The 21,606-nt window shown below is 40.5% G+C and overlaps 1 protein-coding gene across 1 annotated transcript; it reads left to right on the forward strand.

Moving 5' to 3' along the window:
• Nucleotides 1-9,676: 9,676 nt before the first annotated feature.
• opn4xb (opsin 4xb) lies at nucleotides 9,677-21,606 on the forward strand. The gene is made up of 9 exons (XM_073466329.1): nucleotides 9,677-9,843; nucleotides 14,065-14,198; nucleotides 14,315-14,518; nucleotides 14,825-14,996; nucleotides 15,502-15,663; nucleotides 16,979-17,086; nucleotides 17,212-17,374; nucleotides 18,936-19,082; nucleotides 19,241-21,606. Exons 1-9 carry the CDS (start codon nucleotides 9,677-9,679, stop codon nucleotides 19,646-19,648), a joined length of 1,665 nt encoding a protein of 554 aa, XP_073322430.1. The 3' UTR covers nucleotides 19,649-21,606.

Below are 21,606 nucleotides of genomic sequence, written 5' to 3' on the forward strand. Positions count from 1 at the left end.
ACAAGAGCATGACTGTTGTTTTTGGTAAAGGGGAGAACAATTAAACTTTTTGAGAGATGGAGGCGGATATAGAAATTTTCTGAGCCTGAATAGAAAAAAAATGAGACCTTTTTTATCTGGATTATGCACAAATATGTGTGCAAACACCGCACTTAAATGTAAATAATGGGGTCCTAAAAATCTACGTGTGCACTAGATGTATTTTAGTAATCTATGTAGACTCAGTTGAGTTCATATCTTGCCATGTCTGTCCCCTGATCACTGTTCAGCTATGGTTTCATATATTGAAGGACATTGTCTTGCTACAATTCAGCACACAGCCCCATTATATTACTGTAATGTAACCATGGCTTTGTGTGTGATGTAAGCTAATGGCTCACACATAACCTACATCTTGTGTCTCCTGCATGCAGCTGGAATAATATTACCGTCTCTTACCACCACCTCATGTCCACACTGCCAGAGATCTGATGACACATTTAATTGGGGACCGAGTGTCACTCAGTGGAAATTCATATTGAATTTTATTCGATTGTTCTCCTGCGGTACAATTCATGAGTAGCTGCACGCACACACTAACACAAAAACCACTGAGTCCTCATCTCCCTCGCCTGTTGAGCTCAGTATTACAAGCGTGTCACTCCAGGACAATACGCCTCTGTGCCTGAAACTAGTCACATCAAACTCCAAAGCCAGACTGATTTGCTTGAGATTCAAGGTGTTTCATTTAGATGAAACCATTTAATAATATGGAGGTCATCCATATTCATATTTCATCCATATACCTGCCGTATTAAATTCACTTGCGATAACAATCCAGTGTGATAACTAATGGCTTTCAATTTGGTTTTATCTAATCATGCTGTGCGTTACCTTTTTATTAATGCTGTTATCAGAACAGTTACCTAACCTGTACCCTCACCCTAATCCATTTTCTCACTCAGAACATTAATATTGATTTGAATACCATGACAAATCATATTACATACACCAGGGTCACTATAACCTCACCCTGCTCTAGTTAGAGCTAATAGCACATTTACATGTACAAGATTCACTGAATGACCGGAAAATATATCTCTCACCTGCATCGACTGAAACTAGATCAGCTGCATGCAGGATAGTTGATGCTATATGTTTTTGGTTCTCAGCTATAATTGAGCTTCAACTCCAACACCACCTCTTTAAATGAACTCACTGACTCCTGACTGCTGGCAATGCAAAACAAACTTTCTATGTGCAAATGCATAACGCAAGAAGGAATAACATCAGAGATGTTAGACTCCAGATTCATTGTGTTCAGGCTTTGCTATCGCTGTGGAGAACTGGACTGGAAATGAAACACATTTTGCATTCATTAGACGCATTAAACTAACATGAAAATGGATCTGAGTCCTCGACTGGCTCTCATTTCTTAGCCCTGAGTTATTCTGCCATCTTGGAGAGCCTGAAGCTTTGATTGGAGGAGATGGATCATCTTTGTGCACAATTCTGTTCTTTTAAAAAGCGAGACACTGGTGGACTCCCCCACGCCCTCATGTTAGAAGAAACGTCACAAAAGTACCACCAAAACTTGGTGAAGTGCCCTCTAGGGTATAAATGTATCACGACTTTCTGTGAGCTGGTGCTCCTTTTATGAAACAAGAGGATGTTCTGTTGAACTGGTATCCCCCCGTTCCCCCGACCTTGAGGAGATGGATTTGTGAGATCATGCGACCAGAGTCCCACACGGGCAGCTAAGGGTGTGATGAGCTGTGAGTTAAACAGCTGTTTGTCTGAAAAACCACAATGGAGGCTCCTCAAGTGGTTAGCTTAGCCGCTTAGCATCTGTTATACCAGAACTGTATTTCATTGGAAGAAAAGCAAAGTCTGACAGTGAAGGCTTTCACGTTTTCCCTCTTCTGTTGACTGGCTTCAGGAGTTTATCCTGCTGATCTGGTTAATTTTTTTACCAGCTATTACTTTTTTGAAAGGGACAGCCTGAAGGTGAAGGTTGCACTGATATGCAAAGATCATCCGAGAGCATCTTTTTTCTTTAATTTGATCTCAGATTAGTTACCTGCTCTGTTTCTCACTTTCAAGAAACTTTTCAAAACTTTTATCAAAAGAATTCTTTGAATATTGCTGTTAACTTGCAAGATATGGACTGATATAGAAGACACAACCATTGTGCTGTGACGGTGCATGAGAAATAAATTAGTTAGCGTGTCACCCATCAATGATTCAGTAATCAGTTGGAACAAAACATGACCACTCAGCAAAGAATAACGACAGAAGAAATAAAGAGAAAAGATTCTCAGACTCTGCTATGACGTACGAGCCATAATGCTTTTTAAAAATCATATATTTTTTAATCATATATCCTGTGATAAATGATGAAAGAGTACAGTCCGTCTTCCCGGAGAAATGTAAATTTAAGCAGGTGAGAGCCAGAGAGGACATGTCATTTCATGGCGCCTGGATCTGCTCAGATTAAAAAAGCACAGTCGGCTTCTTCCTCTTAGTGTCATGTTCACACCGCTTGTTCTTTAACATGTAAGATAAATAATACATTTATTCTACAGACACCAGAGAGGAAGTGTAAAATGCTGGACAGAGAGACAGACCTTCTCTTACGCCTGTTCTGTGAAAATTAATCATAATTTTTCCAAAGCATGACATTTAAATGTTCTCAAAAAGAGATTATTTGATGTTGGTGTTCTTGTTGTGTTACTCAACAAATCCCTTTTTTAGAAACAAAAGATTAAACAACTCAGAGACATAATCAACTCTTGTTATGACCCACTCAGAAATACTTGTAAAGGAGGCACTAATCCTTTAAGCACAAAGATTACAAATGTGTATGAACTTGGAAAAAGGGATTTTTTGCCCTAAAAACCTTTTCTGATAAGCACTAAATCAGAGGCTCGGGAGAGGCACTGAAATAAGAGTTGGAGTGCTGTTACTCATGCTTTGAATGTGAATGAACGGGGCTCGGTAGAGCAGACTGACTCATGCCATGTTGTCATAAATCAATCCCATACTCGCAGGACGATTTATACTCAAAGATCGAAGCTGTGACATGGCTTATGTACGCCCTCTACTACACACAGGCTATTTTGAAAACGCACACAAAAAAAATAAAGCATAAAGATACAGAATATGTGAACTTCAAAAGACTATTTTTTTCTGACAACAACCAGAATATTTCAATTTCATGATATAAATCACTTCACAGCGTCGTCTTATTGCCTCCTGCTTGTTTCTGGTGTCAGTGTTTGCTGATTTTAAGGAGAACATGAAGAAATGGGCCAATAATCCTGTATTTCGATAGAAATGCGCAGCTTTACGACACAACCTGAAGTACATTTGACAACATGAGCGACTAATCTTTATTGAGCTAGGCAATCAAAACATGTGCAACATGATCTCTCATAGAAAACAAAGATCTTTTTCACAGACTTTGGAGTGCAACTTGCTCAGTGGCATTCGTCTAATGAGGTGCAGCCAGTAAGTTTTTGCGTGGTTGCTGGAGGGTGTAGCCTGTTCTGGTCGTCACGTCTCCTCATGTCAAACAACACCCCTGTGGACCTACCTACCATTAGTCGTTGTGTTTCCCTCTTTCAGTTGTCAGGTCGTCATCGTCTGCTCCCCAGTCCTGCATTTACTGTTTGTGTCTCATCAGCAGTCCAGCTTTGTTCCCTGTGCCTTTCCAGTTTGTTTTCAGTTCAGTTATTGTATTTCTCTGTTTTTGTCGCCTGTCATATTTTCTTCTTTGGATTTCAGCTTTATTTTATCAAAGCTTGCTTTTTGTTTTTTTAACCTGAGTTGGTGTCTTGCACTTTTTGAAAATCCTGACAGTGCAACAACGACAACTGACAGCTGAAAGAGGGAAACACTCGCTAAATACACGGGGACTAATAAACTAATGAAACACAAGTGAACACAGAAAACAGGCGGTAAAAGTACAAAGACAGGAAGCTTAAAACAAAGATAACTCAGGAGGATACTCTTTTCATATAAAAACAGGAAATACCTGAACTAAAACACAGGACCATGACACTCATTTCCTGTCATTATTATTACATTAAAAATGTTCCAAAACACTCCAAACTTTTGCTAAAGACCAATATGCCTTTCATCTTTCAGATCTTTGCACAGGTAATTCAATTCCCCAAAGAGGAGAGGAGATAACAAACTGGATTTGTTAATTGAATGAAGCACAGCTATCTACAGTACGGCTTTTTATATTTAAGGGCCACAGTAGCTGAGCAGCGCACCGTCTTCTGGGTTAATGTGAGGTCCGCCACTCTGACCAGAGGTAGATACGGCAGGGTGACAAATCAAAAATAAACTTAAAGAGAGAAACGTCTGTGATGATATATCCTTATCTTCTGCTTCTCAGAGAAACCAGGTCTCTCTCAGTCTGGCCGAAGGTGCAGGTGCTGCAGTGGCTGAAGAAAAGCTCCTGCTTGTCCTCAGGATATGTTTGCTGACGTTACAGGTGCTGGGCTGAACATCAAGTGAAAAGGAAATATCTCCTGACTGTCTGTCGGGCTGTTGGACTGACAGCTGCGTAATAAAAATGTGCCTGTCTCATTTTTAATTATGCATTTGTTGCAGATTTTGGTCCCTTTGTTTCACATCAGTAGCTGTAGATATTATCAGCGCCATCCCTCTTAACACCGGACTTATGGCCACCATAGACGTAAATTATAAATGAACCCGGGTTGATAATGCGTCTTGCGGTCTTGTCCATAGCTTTTATGGTGTGTGTTCTGTCTTATTTAATACGTAACAAAGCATGTGGACGTCTGTAAAGAAAGGAACTGGGGCATCTTTTCAGACCAGCGCTGCCTTTGAAAGCATTTCAACAAAGTACATTAAAAGTTTCTTAGAGAAAGGTAAAAGTATAAAGTTAGCCTGTATGATACTTAATGCTTAACTACTGTATAATGATATTGTATTACACCAGGCAGGACACACTCAATCCCTGCAAGTGAAACTATGACAGCATGTGCTTTGATTTGCAGTAAATACATTGTTTTCATTGATTTCATTCTCCTTCCATACTCTATGTATCTGTGTTGTGTGGTAATGTATGTATCTCTGATGATCAACTTAATCTGTCACTTATTATAATAAAAAAACACATCAAATTAATTAAACTCCTGAGAGAGAAGGAAAGAGAGGGCGAGATGGTGAGACAGGCAGAGTCCTACTGTGTTGGTGTGTTATCGACTGAAATTCATTCCACTTATCGAAGAGCATGTTATGACCCGTTTTTTCCACATGGTTTGATCTATAACCTAGATTCCCAGTATGCTGGTTAACAGAAAGCCAGGCAGTCAGTAAAGAGGCTTAACACATGCATTACATGTGAGCTCTGTACCATATCCATCATTTCCTGTCGGACGCCAACCTGCATGCTGCTGCAAGCGAGTAACATCCACCTGAAGCAGGAGGAGCGGGGTCAAAGATGTCTGTCTGCTCTAACTACCAGTGACTTATCACTTATGCTCAGAATATTGTTGATTAATGCTCATCCCACCAACATATTTAAAGAAGCATTATGTAGATATTGGCATTTTGTGTGATTTGGCGCCCCCCACAGTTTCTGAGTGAAACACCACTGTCATCAATACAAATCCAAGGTCTGTAAAAATCTGTCAGACGTAATGTAGGTGCTGACTACAAGATATATGATATGATATATGATATATCCTTGTCTTCTGCTTCTCAGAGAAACCAGGTCTCTCTCAGTCTGGCCACAGGTGCAGGTGCTGCAGTGGCCAAGAAAAGCCCCTGCTTGTCCTCAGGATATGTTTGCTGAAAACTTGATAAACTTCTGTGTTGTGTTATAAGTCAGTTATTATTTTATATTAGCTGACTCCATTTCTAATCTAACGCTAGCTACTGTTGCTCTCTGTAGGCGGAACGGAAAGGGAAGCACTGAGACGAGGCTGCCGACATCACATTACAATCTGCTAATGTATGGCCAGTAAAAAAGTGATTCATACATGTAGATTACTACAAATTGCTAAATAGAGCCCCTTTAAAGTTAGAGTAAACAGATAAATGCCATCATCAGAGCTTGTGATAAGGTTTTTGCTATTCTTCCATGAAATACTGCACTTACATGATTAGAAAAGAAAAAACCTCTGGCACATGCATCCCACAGTCTATTTCTAAGCTTTCAGATGATCAAGGTCTGTAATACCCACATCTTAAACAGGATAAAAAAAAGTGAGTTAGTCATCATTCCTAAAGAGGACGCTTCAGGGTATCAGACACCTGACAATCATCCTCCCGGGGCTTACTTTTTGCTGCTGATGGAGCTCTGTTCAGTAGCTAAACTTATGTAGCGAAGTATTGATCTCCAACCAACTCATGTGCCCGAGGACGCCGCCCTGGTCACATTGCCTCAACCACTCAATAATAATTAGTCTCTTTCCACTGTGGGTGAAAAGCCACCTGTATGTTTCTACTGTGTGATCCAAGCCCAGGACTTAAGCACCAGTGCCACAAGCTGGTTCAATAGTAATTGACTCATTGACATGTGGAATACTGACCTCCAATGTGCAGGTCATGCTCTGTGAATCTCACACCCCTGATACGTTTTTCCATCAAGACAAGGTCATTTGACCAGATGGTGTGGAGTGAGGGCAAAGGGGGTGCTACAGATAGTTTGAATGAAGAGAAATGAATCAGTTTTTTTTCTTTGCTCACTGCTAGAAGACCTGAGAGATTCCTAATTAATGAATGTTAATTAAAGTTTTTCATGTAGAGCACATTTGTATGTTATACAATATTTACACCATACATTGTCATGTGTCTGAATATGTTATGGAAGTAAAATCTGACCTAGACATTAAAGTCAACACACTGTACATAGTGGTGTGTTACAATACCGTTATTTGAATCTAATTTGAATGTAAATTCAATTTCATCTTTGAAGTTTGATTTGAAGCGTTTCTCAGCGGCTACCTGCCTACATCTGACAGCGTTGTCATCTCTTACAGTGCAGAACAGCTGTATGAGGAGGATGATTTAGCGCTTTCATCTTTCACTAATCCGTCTCTAACTCAAGCTTGTTGCACAGACTGTATTAACATGACAAGTAGCCCTGTAGTCACAGTCAGTTTGAAGCAAATCAACATCTGATTTGACCTAATTTCTGTCATTAAAATCCCACCAGTCTTGTTAAAATGCGCATTTTTTTTCTGCTTAAGTAGAAGTAGATTCCTTTATAAGCTTTCAGCATTTCACAATAAACAGTATAATCTCAGGATCAAAAAATGGGAATTATACACAAAACCATTGTAGCAATAGATGCCAAGTTTGATATTCCCCTGCTGTGCTGACATGTGAACAAAAACACAACGACTGTGATTAGATCCTCAAGGCCGGAAAGACCTTACAACAGTAATCCCTGAAAACATCTGCCCATTTGTGCTATGTGATATTGTGCAAAATTACATAAACACACACACACACATGCACACACACACTTGTAGATCATCATATAAATTCTTATTCCAGGCAGATCAAACAGTGATCCACATGCATGCACAGTGTGCAGATTAAGGCTATCCCTTGCTGTAGGGGCTTAGTTGACATCTCTGTCTAAGCCCTGCATTCTTCACCTCCCTCTTTTCCCTTCATCTCCTTTCACAAACATGTCCAGCACCATAAAAAGCAATCACCAGCACATGTGGCTCACCCCTGACCCGCGTCCTGCCAAAAGTCATGAGCGAATCATTCAAAAAAATGGCAGGGCTTTATTTTGTCCCTACTTGCTCTCCGAACACAGATCCTGATTCACTTATGACCACTATTAATCAAAGTATACTTATTGTAGAAAATATGCACACTTTCTCAGGTATACATTGTGCATCATAACCAAGTAATGTCTACAATGTCTATATGTACAGATTATGGTCATTATGTTCTAGTATTACTACAAAGCAATACAAGGTATTGAGTGAACAAACAAATTATCTTGATTTAAAGGGGCAATATGTAAGAATTTTAGTGGATAACATTCAAATATCAACTAACATCAAGAGAATGTCAAGAAATAGTATTTTTGACATTATGTCTATGTATTGTATTGCAGATATATCTACAGGAGTTAGCACGCTTGGCTCAGTTAGCAGTGCAGTTAGCGGTTCGGACTGACAGCCCATTGACTGGTGGCGTGTTGTGAGGTCAGTGTAGAAACCTCTGCAACGTGATACATAGACATCATTCTGTCAAAAATGCTATTTCTTTACGTTCTGATAATAAGCGGCTTGTTTTGAGCATGAATTACATATTGCCCCTTTAACTCTTTTAGTGTTTTGAACCAAAGGGAACAAACATTTTTGTTATTCTGGCTCTAACTGCTATCTACAGCTGAAGGGAAGCTATATGAAACGCTGGAGTGTCTTATTCTGGATCATGATGTGCGCCGTGTGAGTCAGAGCTCTGTTTAATCAGCTGTATAAGTTGGGAATGGGAAGACCAATTAGTTTCCTTGGCTCCACGAGTGATCTTAAATCGTCTGTGCGTGTTGTCTTTGTGCAACATGCATGAGTGCTTGCATGCCTGCAAGACGTTTCACAGGAAATGTCTGCAGTAATGAGATGCAAGACTGGCAGGAATCAATAGACATAAAAGGTGACCTATGCATCATTGTGTGCACGCCGTAGTCTACAAAGTCTGATGCATGTTTGAGCTAAAAAGGCTTTTAATACTGGGAGTGTTAGTGAACATCATGTCCGTTATATAAGAATCTAGTAGTTAAAGCTCAGGGCTGGGCCATATTATATGAAGGGCAGGGGTGGGAGAGAGGGAGAGGCGAGGAAGGCAGAGTGTTTGAAGAGAGAGAGAGAGAATGACAAGGGGGGCAGGGTTGAGAGAGCAGCACGGAGCATCATGGGGCAGTGAGGGAGGGACACATGGAGAGAGAGAGAGATGAGAGGTCTGGAGTCTCTAGTTGGCAAGATAATCTGAGACAGGCCACTGATTCAGAGCTTCGTGCACAGCTGGTGTGACGGGTGAAGAGGCTGCGGGCTAACACTGAGTGGACGGACAATGACACTGTGCATCGAGTGTTGGATTTAATATACTGGAGAATATCCACAACTTGATAGTATCAAACAAGAAATATTTAGAGACCAAAGGAGGAAGACTGAAGACTGAAGTTTTTGAACTGCAGACCAGAGAGGAATTACAGAAAGGATGTTGCTTCCAAAGAACATCTGGAGATAACCAGTATGTGAACGGCTGTGGACGTCTTCTGGCTTCTAACACTGCTGGACAGAGAAGGAAAAGAGGAACAGAATTGTTAAAAGTGTTTAAAAAAACCATTTTATTGCAGATATCTTCTGAATAATGTAACATTAAAAACTTGGTAACATTTTTATGGATCACCCTTTTCGTTCTTGCAGCTTTTTCTCCAGAAGTAGACATTTGGACTTGGTTGGATTGGTTGGGAGGACCTGGTCCATGATGGGAAGGATTACCCTTAAAGACAATCACTAAAGTGAACCTTGATTGATTACCATCTAAAGAACATCCTGTACGTCTCCCTTGCATCCCTTCTGTAAATGATACGACCATGAAGGCCCGACACTGGCAAAACAGAGTGGATTACAAACTGGTGAACCCACTGCATCGGTCCAGGTTTGCAGTCCTGATGAGGTGTTGAACCATGTGGTCCACTGAGAGCATGGAGCCGGAGAAAGCACACACCCAGAGCAGCTTCTTCAGCAAGGTGGATGTGCCTGACCATGCTCACTACATTGTCGCCCTGTTCATCTTCGTCATTGGGACACTGGGCATCACTGGAAATGCACTGGTTATGTTCGCCTTCTACAGGTGGGTTTGTATGGGTGTTTTCTTTCCCCCAGATTTTTACTTTGAGTCATTGTGTGTGTGTGTCAAGTCCTTTGTTTCATCAGGCTGTCTTTTCCATCTTTATTATGGGTGTCTCTTTTAATCAGAGCCCTGAGGAGATGTTATAATAACTTAGAGGTGTTATGATCTCAGGGAGAGAGAGATAGAAAGACTGTCATACTACAATATCTGCAGCCTAGGTGAGCTGCAGGCTTTGAGTGTTAGAAATGTATAAAGCCTCGTTTTGCTGCCTTTAGTTTACTGCGGAGTGAGTCTTTTTTTTTTTTTTTTTTTTTTGCCATGTCTTTTACTCTCCAGAGGATTAAAGGGGGTCTCTACCAGTAGACTAATCTTTGCATCTAAGTTCCCGGCTGAAAGATGATTTGAGTTTCATGGCAATAACGTAGATTGTAATGTCCATCACTGGACAAATCTGTCCTGTGTCCTTGAAATGACATGAGGTACTGTATAGATTCTGTTCCATTTTTAATATTATGGAAATTTCCCAGACTGTTTGGTGCAGAATACTTCTTTATTGCAGATGTAAGGTGATGAGTGATATAAGATCACAACTGAGGCCAGAGCATAGGTAATCTATTTATGCTTTTGCCCAAATGAACATATTAAGCGATCTTAAAAATCTGTCCTTTTAGTATGCCTAGTATAAATCATTGCAGTCACCAGAATATAAATATTCACAATGTGCGTTTCTGCATACCACAGATACAATACTGTGCTTACATTCTGGTTACGTTTTGGACTCCCTAAAAACTTGTATGTCACCCTGGGGCGGTGCCTTACATCCTCCGTGTCACAGAGTGTGCATGATGCGTGTTCTCGTCGGCTCGCATTTGGTCTGTCGTCACTTACAACGTCAAACAGAGAGGATTTTATTTTTGGTGATTTTTGCTGCTCCTGTCCCATGTGAAACCACATGTGAACGTTGACTTATTATTTTAATCCAGAACGTTATTTTTTTTCTAAAGCTAACCGACCTCACCAAGTAGTTTTATTACCTAAACCAAATTTACAAATGCTGTTTTTTTTATCCTATATCACCAAAAGACCTACCTTTCCAAAAGGTTTTCCAGCAGAAAACTTACAAGTCTTACAAGGCAGAAAACCACCTTCCATGCACATTAATGAGGTTAAATACAAAATTATTGAAAAACATCTTGCAGTCAGAGCTGAGACTGTCACAGAGATTGCTGAAGCGTGCACTGCTGCATCCTGGAAAACCATCTGGTCCAAATATCAAGTTTTTAGGGAGTCGGGATTAGTTTTAGGCACGAAAAACACACAGGCTCAGGGAAAAGATCATGTTTTTGCTTTTATCACCACAAATTCGGTTGGAAAATGACCTGATGTCTGGTTAAAAATGTCCTGTGGTTTCACACTTGAAAACATTGGACACATATCAACCCATATCTAACAGTAGTCTCATACCTGTCTGGTGTTTCACCCAACTGTCACGCCACTGCCATCCCCTCCACCTCAGGACATGAACAACAACAGTTGTTGTATGCAGAGTCTCTCCCATCTCAGCTGCTGAAGCTTTTAACTCCTTCAGCGTAGTCATTGGTGTCTTGATGGCCTCCCTCAGTAGACCCCTTCTTGTACGGTCACTTAGTTTGTGAGGACGGCCTGCTTTAGGCAGATTTACACATGTGCCATATTCCTTCCTTCTTGGAAAAGTTTTTGTATCCATCCCCTGACTTATACTTTTCATTAACCTTTTCACAATGTTGCTTGGAGTGTTCTTTTATCTTCATAGTGTAATTGTAGCCAGTAATACTGATTAACCAACTAGACCTTCCAGACAGGTGTCTTTATACTACAATCAGTTGAGACACATTCACTGCACTCAGGTGATTTCCATTTCACTAATTGTGAGACTACTAGCACCAATTGGTCGGACCTAGGAATTAGGTCACTTACTTTAAAGGGCGTGAATACTTATTCTACATTATATATTTTTAATTAATTGACATTATTTTGTTTTCACTTTAACATTAAAGAGTTTTTTTTGTAAATGTTTTGTTTTGTATATTTTTTTGTATATTGACCTTGATTCCATTTATAAAAGCAATAAAAGGGGAACACATCCAAGGGGATGAATACGGGATGCACCGTATTTGTGGTTTGCAGAAACATAAACTGGCCAACATTATATTCTGGCAACTGGGCTGTTTTAAACGACTTTAGTACTCTATGGTTTGGGCTCAGGACAGTGGGCTCAGGACAGTGTGGTAACACTTACTGCTGTCTTGTAATGAGTTAAAAAAATTCCTCTGACGTATATAGCCAAAACAACAGCTATCTGTAGGATACAAATTGTAATTATTTATAAGCAAAAACAATTGAAACAAACAGTTATGACTAAAAGCTCGATAAAGGTATTGTGCATTTCATGATAAATTAAAAGTACCATCCATTTAGGTTCACATGAAACAAGTAAAATCAAAATTAAATCTTTTTTAAAATGTGCTTCATTCTTCAAGGTGAGTGGCTTTACTTTCTTTGACAAGTCAAGGTGGGCATATGTGCTTTATGTGTTGTGTAATTTGGACTAGCATTGACCTCTTATTGTCCTACTGAGGTTTACTGTGTCACAAAAACTGGGTCAGAGATAGAAAGTGTGTGTATGTGAGTGTTTGTGTTCTGGGGATTGTCAAGGGCTTTAATATTCCATCTGCCCATCACTGTACATAGATTAGATGGGTTCTCCATTGTGTTGTGCTGATAATTCTGTTTACTGAATCAGAAATGTACATGACGTTATGGGTTCCAAGAACATTCAGTCACACTCAAACACACACACAGACAACAACACGCACACACGCAGAGTGAGTGAAAGCGTGGGGGAATATAATTGTTTTTCAAGTGAGATGACACCTGATAATGATGATTTTCTAGGAATTAAGTGATTGATGTTGTAATCTGCACACACACGTACAGACACTTGGTCTCACACACATATTGATACAGCAGACCAGCAGTGATATAACAAGACGAACACACAATAATGTTCAAAAACGGACACAAACATATTCACCGAACACTGATTGTGTGGTCTTAAATCAGGGAGCAGATACTTTTAATTCAGGAGACACAGAAACACAGTTAAATCAATAAAGAGCCGTGGAGGCAGACAGCAGGTCAATACGCTGCTTAATCAAGCTGGTATGAACGCAGGTTCATACAGAGTTGACCAGTGCAGAAAAGAGCTTGTCTCTGATTAATGCTGATAATTTAAGTCCAACATTCAAACAAGATGAGCCGTACAAGTGGAACGGAACTCATATGATCACATTACTGATCACAATCATGTTGTGTATTTGTTGAATTATAAAACTTATAAAATGGAGGCTGCCTCATTTCTTCTTGTTAGAGTGTCAGTGCTGCTTAGTCCTGATGAGAATTAAAAAAAAAAAAACACCTACATTTTACCTCATTAGGCTCATATGCAAGAAAACATGTTTGAAAGACTTTTAACGTAGAGAGTTAACTGATGTCTTATTAGTTTTGGTAGGACTATAATCAAAATCTCTACAACAAAAGGAACTTGCTTATTAAACTGACAGTCACAAAAATGTAGTCAGACAATAGCTCAGATCAATGATCATTACACAGTTTATAATACCTCACTGTCCTATCAACATATCAGTGCCACTTAGTGATGTTTCCATTCAGGATGCTTTCTATCTCTCCTTTGTAGAAGTTTGGCTCTGGAATTCTTAAGTTTCCTAAAGAAGTTTTCTGTGTTTTTTTTATACCAGGGTTGTGATGTGTGAAAACAATGATGTTGATTGTGTGATGTTGATTCCCAGAAACCTAAAAGTGTCTACCTGCTCCACTGATGTAGAAGATGTGTCTTTGCCTCCTTTTTTCCAAAATTAACAATCAGCTCCTTGGTTTTGCCGAAGTTGAGCAGTAGATTGTTCTCTGTGCAACACTCTGCAGGATTGTTGGTTTCCTCCGGACATGAACTCTCATCAATGTTTATAATGTGGCCGATGATGGTGGCGTCATCCAGATAGCTCACAACAGAGTCCTCTTGATGTCTGGGATTGCAGTCATGGGTGTATTGTGTGAACAGGAGGGGGCTGAGCACACAGCCCTGGGGGACTCCAGTGTTGAGCACTAGCATAGTTTTCACACTGACCATAACACTTCCCTCCCTTTCCCTGTGTGTCTTTGCAGTAACAAGAAGCTTCGTAACCTCCCAAACTACTTCATCGTGAACTTGGCGGTTAGTGACTTCCTCATGGCTTTCACGCAGTCGCCCATCTTCTTCATCAACTGTCTCTACAAGGAGTGGGTGTTTGGAGAGATGGGTAATTATCTTCTTTGCTTTCTAATACAGTACACTCAAAAACAGAGCCTATACCCTTAAATCAAAAACATCATGTTGCTGTTCAGTTACATGTTTGTATGCGTTTCTTCCCTGTAGGATGTAAGATGTATGCGTTCTGCGGCGCCTTGTTTGGCATCACCTCCATGATAAACCTCCTGGCCATCTCTATCGACCGCTATGTTGTTATCACCAAACCTCTGCAGGCCATACACAGGAGCTCCAAAAGAAGGACCACTCTGGCCATCCTCATGGTCTGGCTCTACTCTTTGGCTTGGAGTCTTGCTCCTCTAGTTGGCTGGAGTGAGTTTCCTTTCTTATTTATCCCCTTTCACATGCCACAGAAGTGCAGCTCATAAATACTGGACAGAGTCAAACACAAACATTCACATGACCTGTACTTGGCTCCCAACTATAGAAAAACTGATGCAGGGATTAATCTAACTTATCTCTATTCATCCTGTTCAAAAGTTCACCTTTGATCTTAATCTTCTGTTCCACAGATATTACATCAAAACAACCACAAAGTCTCATGTCAGACAGCATGCAGAGCCATCTACTTCCTGTGGGCTAAAAGACTGTATGTTGTTTGATCTTTTCTCCTTTTAGGCTCCTATATCCCCGAAGGCCTGATGACATCTTGTACATGGGATTATGTCACGTACACACTGGCCAATAGGAGCTACACGATGATGCTGTGCTGTTTTGTCTTCTTCATTCCACTGGGAATCATCTTTTACTGCTATCTGTTCATGTTTCTGGCTATTCGGAAGACTAGCAGGTACTTCAACTTGTCAGTGACTTTGTGCTTGTGTCGGTGGAGATACATGAAATATATATGAGTTTGGATAACACTTCAAGAATTCAAAAATTCCCCTATCAAAGAAAAGCCAGATATAAATTGTGTATGATTTGCTTTCTCTTTTTTTCTGGTGTTTCTCAACACTCAGAAAAACTTTCTCAACAATCTGAAAAAAGACTATCTCTATATAGTATGTGTTTTTCCCTCAAAAGATCAAATATGGTTAGCAACTTTATGTATGTTTGGATGCAGGAACAAACTGCATCTCAGGAAAGAGACACATCTGCGTCTGTCTGCCGTAGGGTAGTGCTGTTTTAGACAAAAGTGATTGTTCTAATGATACAACTCCACTACTAGACTTCAGCTACCTTCACCACCGTCAAAATCAGTAGCTCAACACTCCAGTATCACATGAACAACCTTAAATTAGTTTTGTAGTCTAGCTCTCTCTTTAACTGCCCCCTCCGTCCTGCTCCACCTGCAGGGAAGTGGAACGTCTGGGGACTCAGGTGAGGAAATCCACCCTGATCCAGCAGAAGTCCATCAGAAGCGAGTGGAAGTTGGCAAAGATCGCCTTTGTTGTCATTGTGGTTTATGTCCTCTCCTGGTCACCATACGCCTGTGTCACACTGATTTCCTGGGCCGGGTAAGACTGATTTCATAGATAAATAGATGCTCTACTTTCAGAGTGATGATACATTTTTAGATAGCATTTTTTATCTTGTAGATGTTCTATCTATAATAGCATCCATGCTATGTTGGGACCCATTGTTGTAGAAGTCATGGTATGGACAATGTTGTTGAGGACATTTTACATTACACCGAACACAGAGACACATCAACTCACTTGTCAGTCTCTATAAGTGGCTTTTAGTTGCCAGCTATTCTAACTCTAGTCTAACCACATGTAGACTGTTTGTATAAAGCCTGTCATTGGGCTCCTTTTCCCCACTTCCATCTGCTATCTGTGTGTGCTGCTTTTCAAAATCTCCAAAGCACACACCAAGCTACAGCAACCTACACACTACAAATGTCAAACAACTCTTATCCTGTTAGCTTACGGCACAAACGTAAACAAGCTAACAGCTGTTGCCTTTTCTTTTGCTGGGATTTAGTCATTTTAATGCCAGGGCTCGCCTCCCCATATAGTATGCAAGCCAAGTTTCCACTGATGCTACTTTGCAGGGGCACCGTCCAAGACGATAGTGATACCAGAATGAAAATTGGTGCAGCCAGACCTTTCTCCAGCGCTGACACAGTGCTTTGGAGAAAGATTTGGTTATGTCAGACTATTCTAACTCTAACTTCAGTTTATGGATTTATCAATTTAAGTGTGTATAGTATAGTGTAGTAGGAAGTGTGCTGAGTGTTGGTGACGTTGAAGACTACAATATACATTTGTGAAGATTACCTTGCTGAACATAATGTTTAGGTAAACAGAGCTTATTTTCTGCAATAACACAAAATCTAATTTAAAAATACCATAGGCTTTTTGTTGACGGCTGTGCGGGCAATGTGGATAAAAATCTCCCCAAAATGGTGCTTAATGTGTCTTATATAACTTTAGAGGCCACAGATCGCTGGATAAGTGACATACAACAGACGGTGAAGTTGCTCAGATGTCCTCTGCGTATCACAACATTTACTAAACCACATGTCTCTTCTGGGAGAAACAGTAGGATGGGGTGTAGTTACGTAATTTTGAAATCACATCTTTTCCCCGCTCGTTCACAGGGGAAAAGGTAGCTTTGCACACACCCACATGATCAGATGGACTTAACCACCCATCTGTGACAGCTGGCACATTTTGGCTTATCCCTGACCTAATATGCCCCCGCGTTATGTTACAAAATATAGAGAAATATAAATGGAACTTTGAGTCGTGAAGGGGGACGAGGTGTTGTCACTCTACAAGATGAACATGACGAAAGTTTTGATTTGCATTATTCTGTCTCATTCAGGCACGCCAACATCCTGTCGCCATACTCCAAGGCTGTCCCTGCAATCATAGCAAAAGCCTCCACCATCTACAACCCTTTCATCTATGCCATCATCCACAACAAATACAGGTAAATTATTCAAATCAGCGTCATTCCATCGTTTAGTCCTGGGAGTCATCGTTCATCACATCCAAGTTTAAATAATTAAAAAATGAGGTCTGTCCCTGTTTGTCTGTTGTTGTGTACTTCATTAGGATGACTCTGGCAGAGAATATCCCCTGCCTTCGCTTCCTGTCTCCCGCTCCTCGAAAGGAATGCATCTCCTCCTCCATTAGTGAGTCGTCTTTCAGGGACTCCATCATTAGCAGACAGTCCACGGCATCGAGGACTCACTTTATTACAGCTTCCAGTGACATGGTAATATTTTCAACTGTATTTTCTTACTCTATAAGACTCTTTAAAGTCTCTTTACATAAATCTGTAAAGAAACATACATATTTTTATTTTATCTTCTTTATAAATGATCTAATTTGCTTATATGAATAAAAACCTGATCTTTATTCAGATGTTTTGTAATATTTATTTCCCATGTATTTATCTTTGATTTGTTTTTTTTTTCTTCAACTTTTGCATTTAGCACAGATGGTTGACTTTAAAGTGAAATGTTCCAACATTATGCACTTACATTACTTACAACTGATCATTTGTACCATGCTCTAAAATCCCTGTGTTCAATATATGTGTTCAATATATGTGCTTTGGTTCGGCCTAGTATATTGCAAAAGGAGAATCGACTGTCACAGCCCGGCTCAAAAGCTGCATGCCAGTGCAATTCAGAAGGCGTTATTTCTGAGTCGGTTTTCCAGACTTGCAATCTAAGTGCGTCCCGGTGCATTTGCTCAGGAAAACATGCACGCCCGCATCAAACAGATGTTTGTCTGGAGAGCCTGTGAACTTGAACACAAGCAACTACAGCAGCTGTTACATCAGATCAGGGCACTTTAAAAGAGACAGCAGCAGTCGGCTCCCTCCTCATGCTCGCAAAGACTTTTATCAAGCATGAAATCAACTGAGTGGAAGTGAAAAAATGGCAACTACAAAGTCGTTGTCACAGCACAAACACGACATAGAGTAAAACGTGATGTATGCTGTGTTTCACGGGCAAGGACAACACCGTCAGTGAGATGTACGTTATGGTTTATTGAGGTGGAATATGAGTACAATGTTGATGAAGTCTTGAGCGGCTGCGGTGTGGGGAAGACTTCTTTAGGGATCAACGGCAGCTCCCGGGCTGGCAGACCCCCGATAAGAAAGAGAGAGAAAGACAGAAGAAGGGGAGGATGGGGCACGGGAAAAGAGAAAGGCAGACATGAAGCGCGGTGAGGTTTGTATCGGCACATGACAGGAAGGGGAGTGATGGAGGTGTGGTCCTGCTCCTGAACTTAAAGCTAAAAAGTCGAAGAAAAGAGGAAGAAAAACAACATAAATCAACTAATGTAACAAAAAATAGAGCTAGCAGAAGGCTGCATTTTGTCAGCGCGGCACAGACAGAGACAGGATGCGGAACAATTTATTAGTTGAGCATACTGGGCCCAGGTGTAGCTCATAAGCTGACGACCCTCCATTCAGCACCTGCGACACAAAACGACCAGAACAGCGAGGACGGACAGGCAGGGACACAATAATAGTGCCTCTGTGCAGGGGATCGTCACAGAAGTGACAAAATATGGCTCACCTGGTGGAATGCTAACACCTTGTAGAACAACAGTCCATCTCTATATGTTTCCCCTCTCTCTACCCTCTTTCCTGTCATTTGAGCTCTTGCTGTCAAAGCAGGATTGTAAGACATAAAAAGAAAATGTCAACCTTCTTGATAACATCACACAATGCATGTATGAAAATGTAAAGTGAGTTCATACCGGATTATTTCTTTGGTTGAGGTCAGTTCAGCTCACATTAGCTCTGTTCTGCCCTGCAGGTATTTAAGGATGTAGAGATGGAACCTCTGGGCAGGAAGTCAGCTGATTCCTTCAGGAGCATGTCGGCGTACAGTCAGTCTTACAGAGGCATGTCCCGTAAGAAACGCTTGGAGCGGAGGAATACCAAGACGCACACATCAGAGAAGGTGAGAAAAAATATAAAAAATGTATTTTCCATGTGTGCTTAGAGGTCTTTGGATCACGCTACTTTTATTTGCCTGCATGCTTTGTGAGTTTGTGGTTTGTTCCTTTTTGTGTTTCTGTGTCTTTATTTTTTTTATTTTTTTACTTTTTACGTTGCCAGCATCCATCTACCATGAATGAATCACCGTGCGCCTGTGAGAATGAACTGGTCTCCAGCTCTCTCACCATCGCCACTCTCCCCTTGCTAGTTCTTACCAGGAAGCGCAGCCAGAGTCTGACCAATGAGATGTCAGACGCACGGGAGAAGAAAGGTGGGCTCAGTAACAAGCTGAGTGGCCACAGGAGCGACTCTTTTGATTCCCTGAACTTTGGAAAAATCCCATCCGCCGATCCCAGGTCGCCTCAGGGTGTGCCGCGCATAATCGTCATCAGTCCCACGTCTGAAAGCAGCCTCATCAGCCATGACAGCGTCTGCTTGGAGGACAGCATTGAGTCGATGGAGAACAATGTTTTTGTCAGCCTGAACTTCTCATCAGAAGTCTTTGAGGCAGTGGAGCTGCTCGCTTGACCAGCTGGACATGCTGGACAATGAACACCACCTGTACTGTACTGTACTCACTGAATATTATTTATTATACTGTCGGACCACAGAGCACAACGCACTCTACTCCACAGGCCCAGACTGGTTTTGGATATAGAACTTTATTTTAAAGTCATGCCACTCTGTTGCTTAGAAAACTGGAGTGCAGAAGAAAAGTTGGTGTGGCAAATGAAACAACATGACCTGGTTTTGGTATGCAGTTTGCAGTGTGTTTGTCAGACTTTGGCGGGGACAAAGATGGCCTGAGGGGGAGCATGAGCTGCAGCATATTTTTTATTAGATCCCTAACAAAAAGAAATGTCAAGTGCAACAACATATTTTCATGAGCGGTGGGCCCAACCTTGACAGACTGTATTCTTAGTTTAGCTATTTACGCTAAAGTCCATGAAACTGTGATGTAAAGGTGTGAGCCAAACTGTTTTAGCTAATTTACACCTTCATGAATTCTCTGCTGGAGACCGAAGAGAGGGCTGATATTAGATCAGATAAGTTGGGGATAATGCTCTTCTGCTTTCTCTTTAAAAGTTTATATGTGTAAAAAAAATTGTCAACAAGTAAGGAATATTGTTAAAGGAAAAGTTCACCCCAAAATTTAAAATACAATTATTATCTACTCACCCTAATGCTGATGGAAAGTGGGGTGAAATTTCATACTCCACAAAACATTTCTGGAGCTTCACGGGATAACAGTGGTGCAGCATTCTTCTAAACAACTGAAGTAGATGGGGACTTGTTTTAAAATGTAAATAAAACAACCCAAAGGAACAGGAAATGGTGCCATACAGCTTGTACGATGCCCAGAGATCCTAAATTGATTTTAAAAGACATTATTTATACTATTTTTTGAGCCGAAATCTTTACTGTACCGTAGCTGCTAAGCTAAACATGTTAGCGCACACGTCAACCACATGTCGAGGGTGCAAGTAAGGTCTTTTCAAATCAATTTAGGATCTCACAGCTTCTGGAGACATTTTAATTTTATTTTTTTAGTCCCCATCTACTTCAGTTGTTTAGAAGAATGCTGCAACGATGTTTTGCGACTACAAAATGTGAGTAGATAATGACTGGATTTTCATTTTGGGTAAACCGTTCCCTGCAAAATGGCAAAAAGAAGCAAGATTTGAAGTCTTGATGTCACAAAAGAACTGCTCTAACAACTCTTCGGGTCAAAAGCAAAGCAATAACTTTAGGTTGAGAGGATGTGCAAGTATATTCTGTATATTATCTTCTTGTCTTGTGATAGTAGTTCCTTTAGGCAGTGTGGACCTCCCCAGACAGTACTATAATGAAAAAGAGAGACATGGTCAAGTGTGTCTCAATGAACACAATGAACTTTTTACATTTCCTCTGTGGTGACTTTTATTACGTCTTGCTCAGTATGTTGACACTGTGCTTTGTCCCCTTCAGCTACTCCTGTACACATAAAAAAAAGACTTATTGTTCTATTTTTGTTGCTTGTGAATACTACGGTGTTGTTGCCAGTGATCTGAGTGAGCGTGTGCACATAGACCAAAGATGTTTACTAAAGACTGTGAGGTGTTTTTTTTTGTTTTTTTGTTTAGATGGTGAATTTATTGCACTTTTCAAAAAAATCTGACATATAACAGAATCCCTCCAGTCAACGAATGGAAACTCCTCTTGTTGCTAAATGGCTAATTGTTCCTGTAAGAGTAATTTGCAGTGCACAGTGGTCATTACTGCAAGTACAAAGGTAGCTCTTTTGCAAAAGGGCCAATGTGGCATCCTGACTTCATCCAAATTTGGTGTAATGTCTGTATCATTTGTGTTTTAACATTTGATACTCGTGCATCTATTGTTTTTTTTGTTTTTTTAATTACAAACAATATGGAGTAATAATGGTGAGGAACTGTTGGTGTGGCACTATTTCATGTTGGTTCATGTGCTGATTAAACATTGTGAATTCA

The sequence above is a fragment of the Pagrus major genome, chromosome 5 (assembly GCF_040436345.1).
Source record: "Pagrus major chromosome 5, Pma_NU_1.0".
In the NCBI taxonomy this organism is placed as follows: domain Eukaryota; kingdom Metazoa; phylum Chordata; class Actinopteri; order Spariformes; family Sparidae; genus Pagrus; species Pagrus major.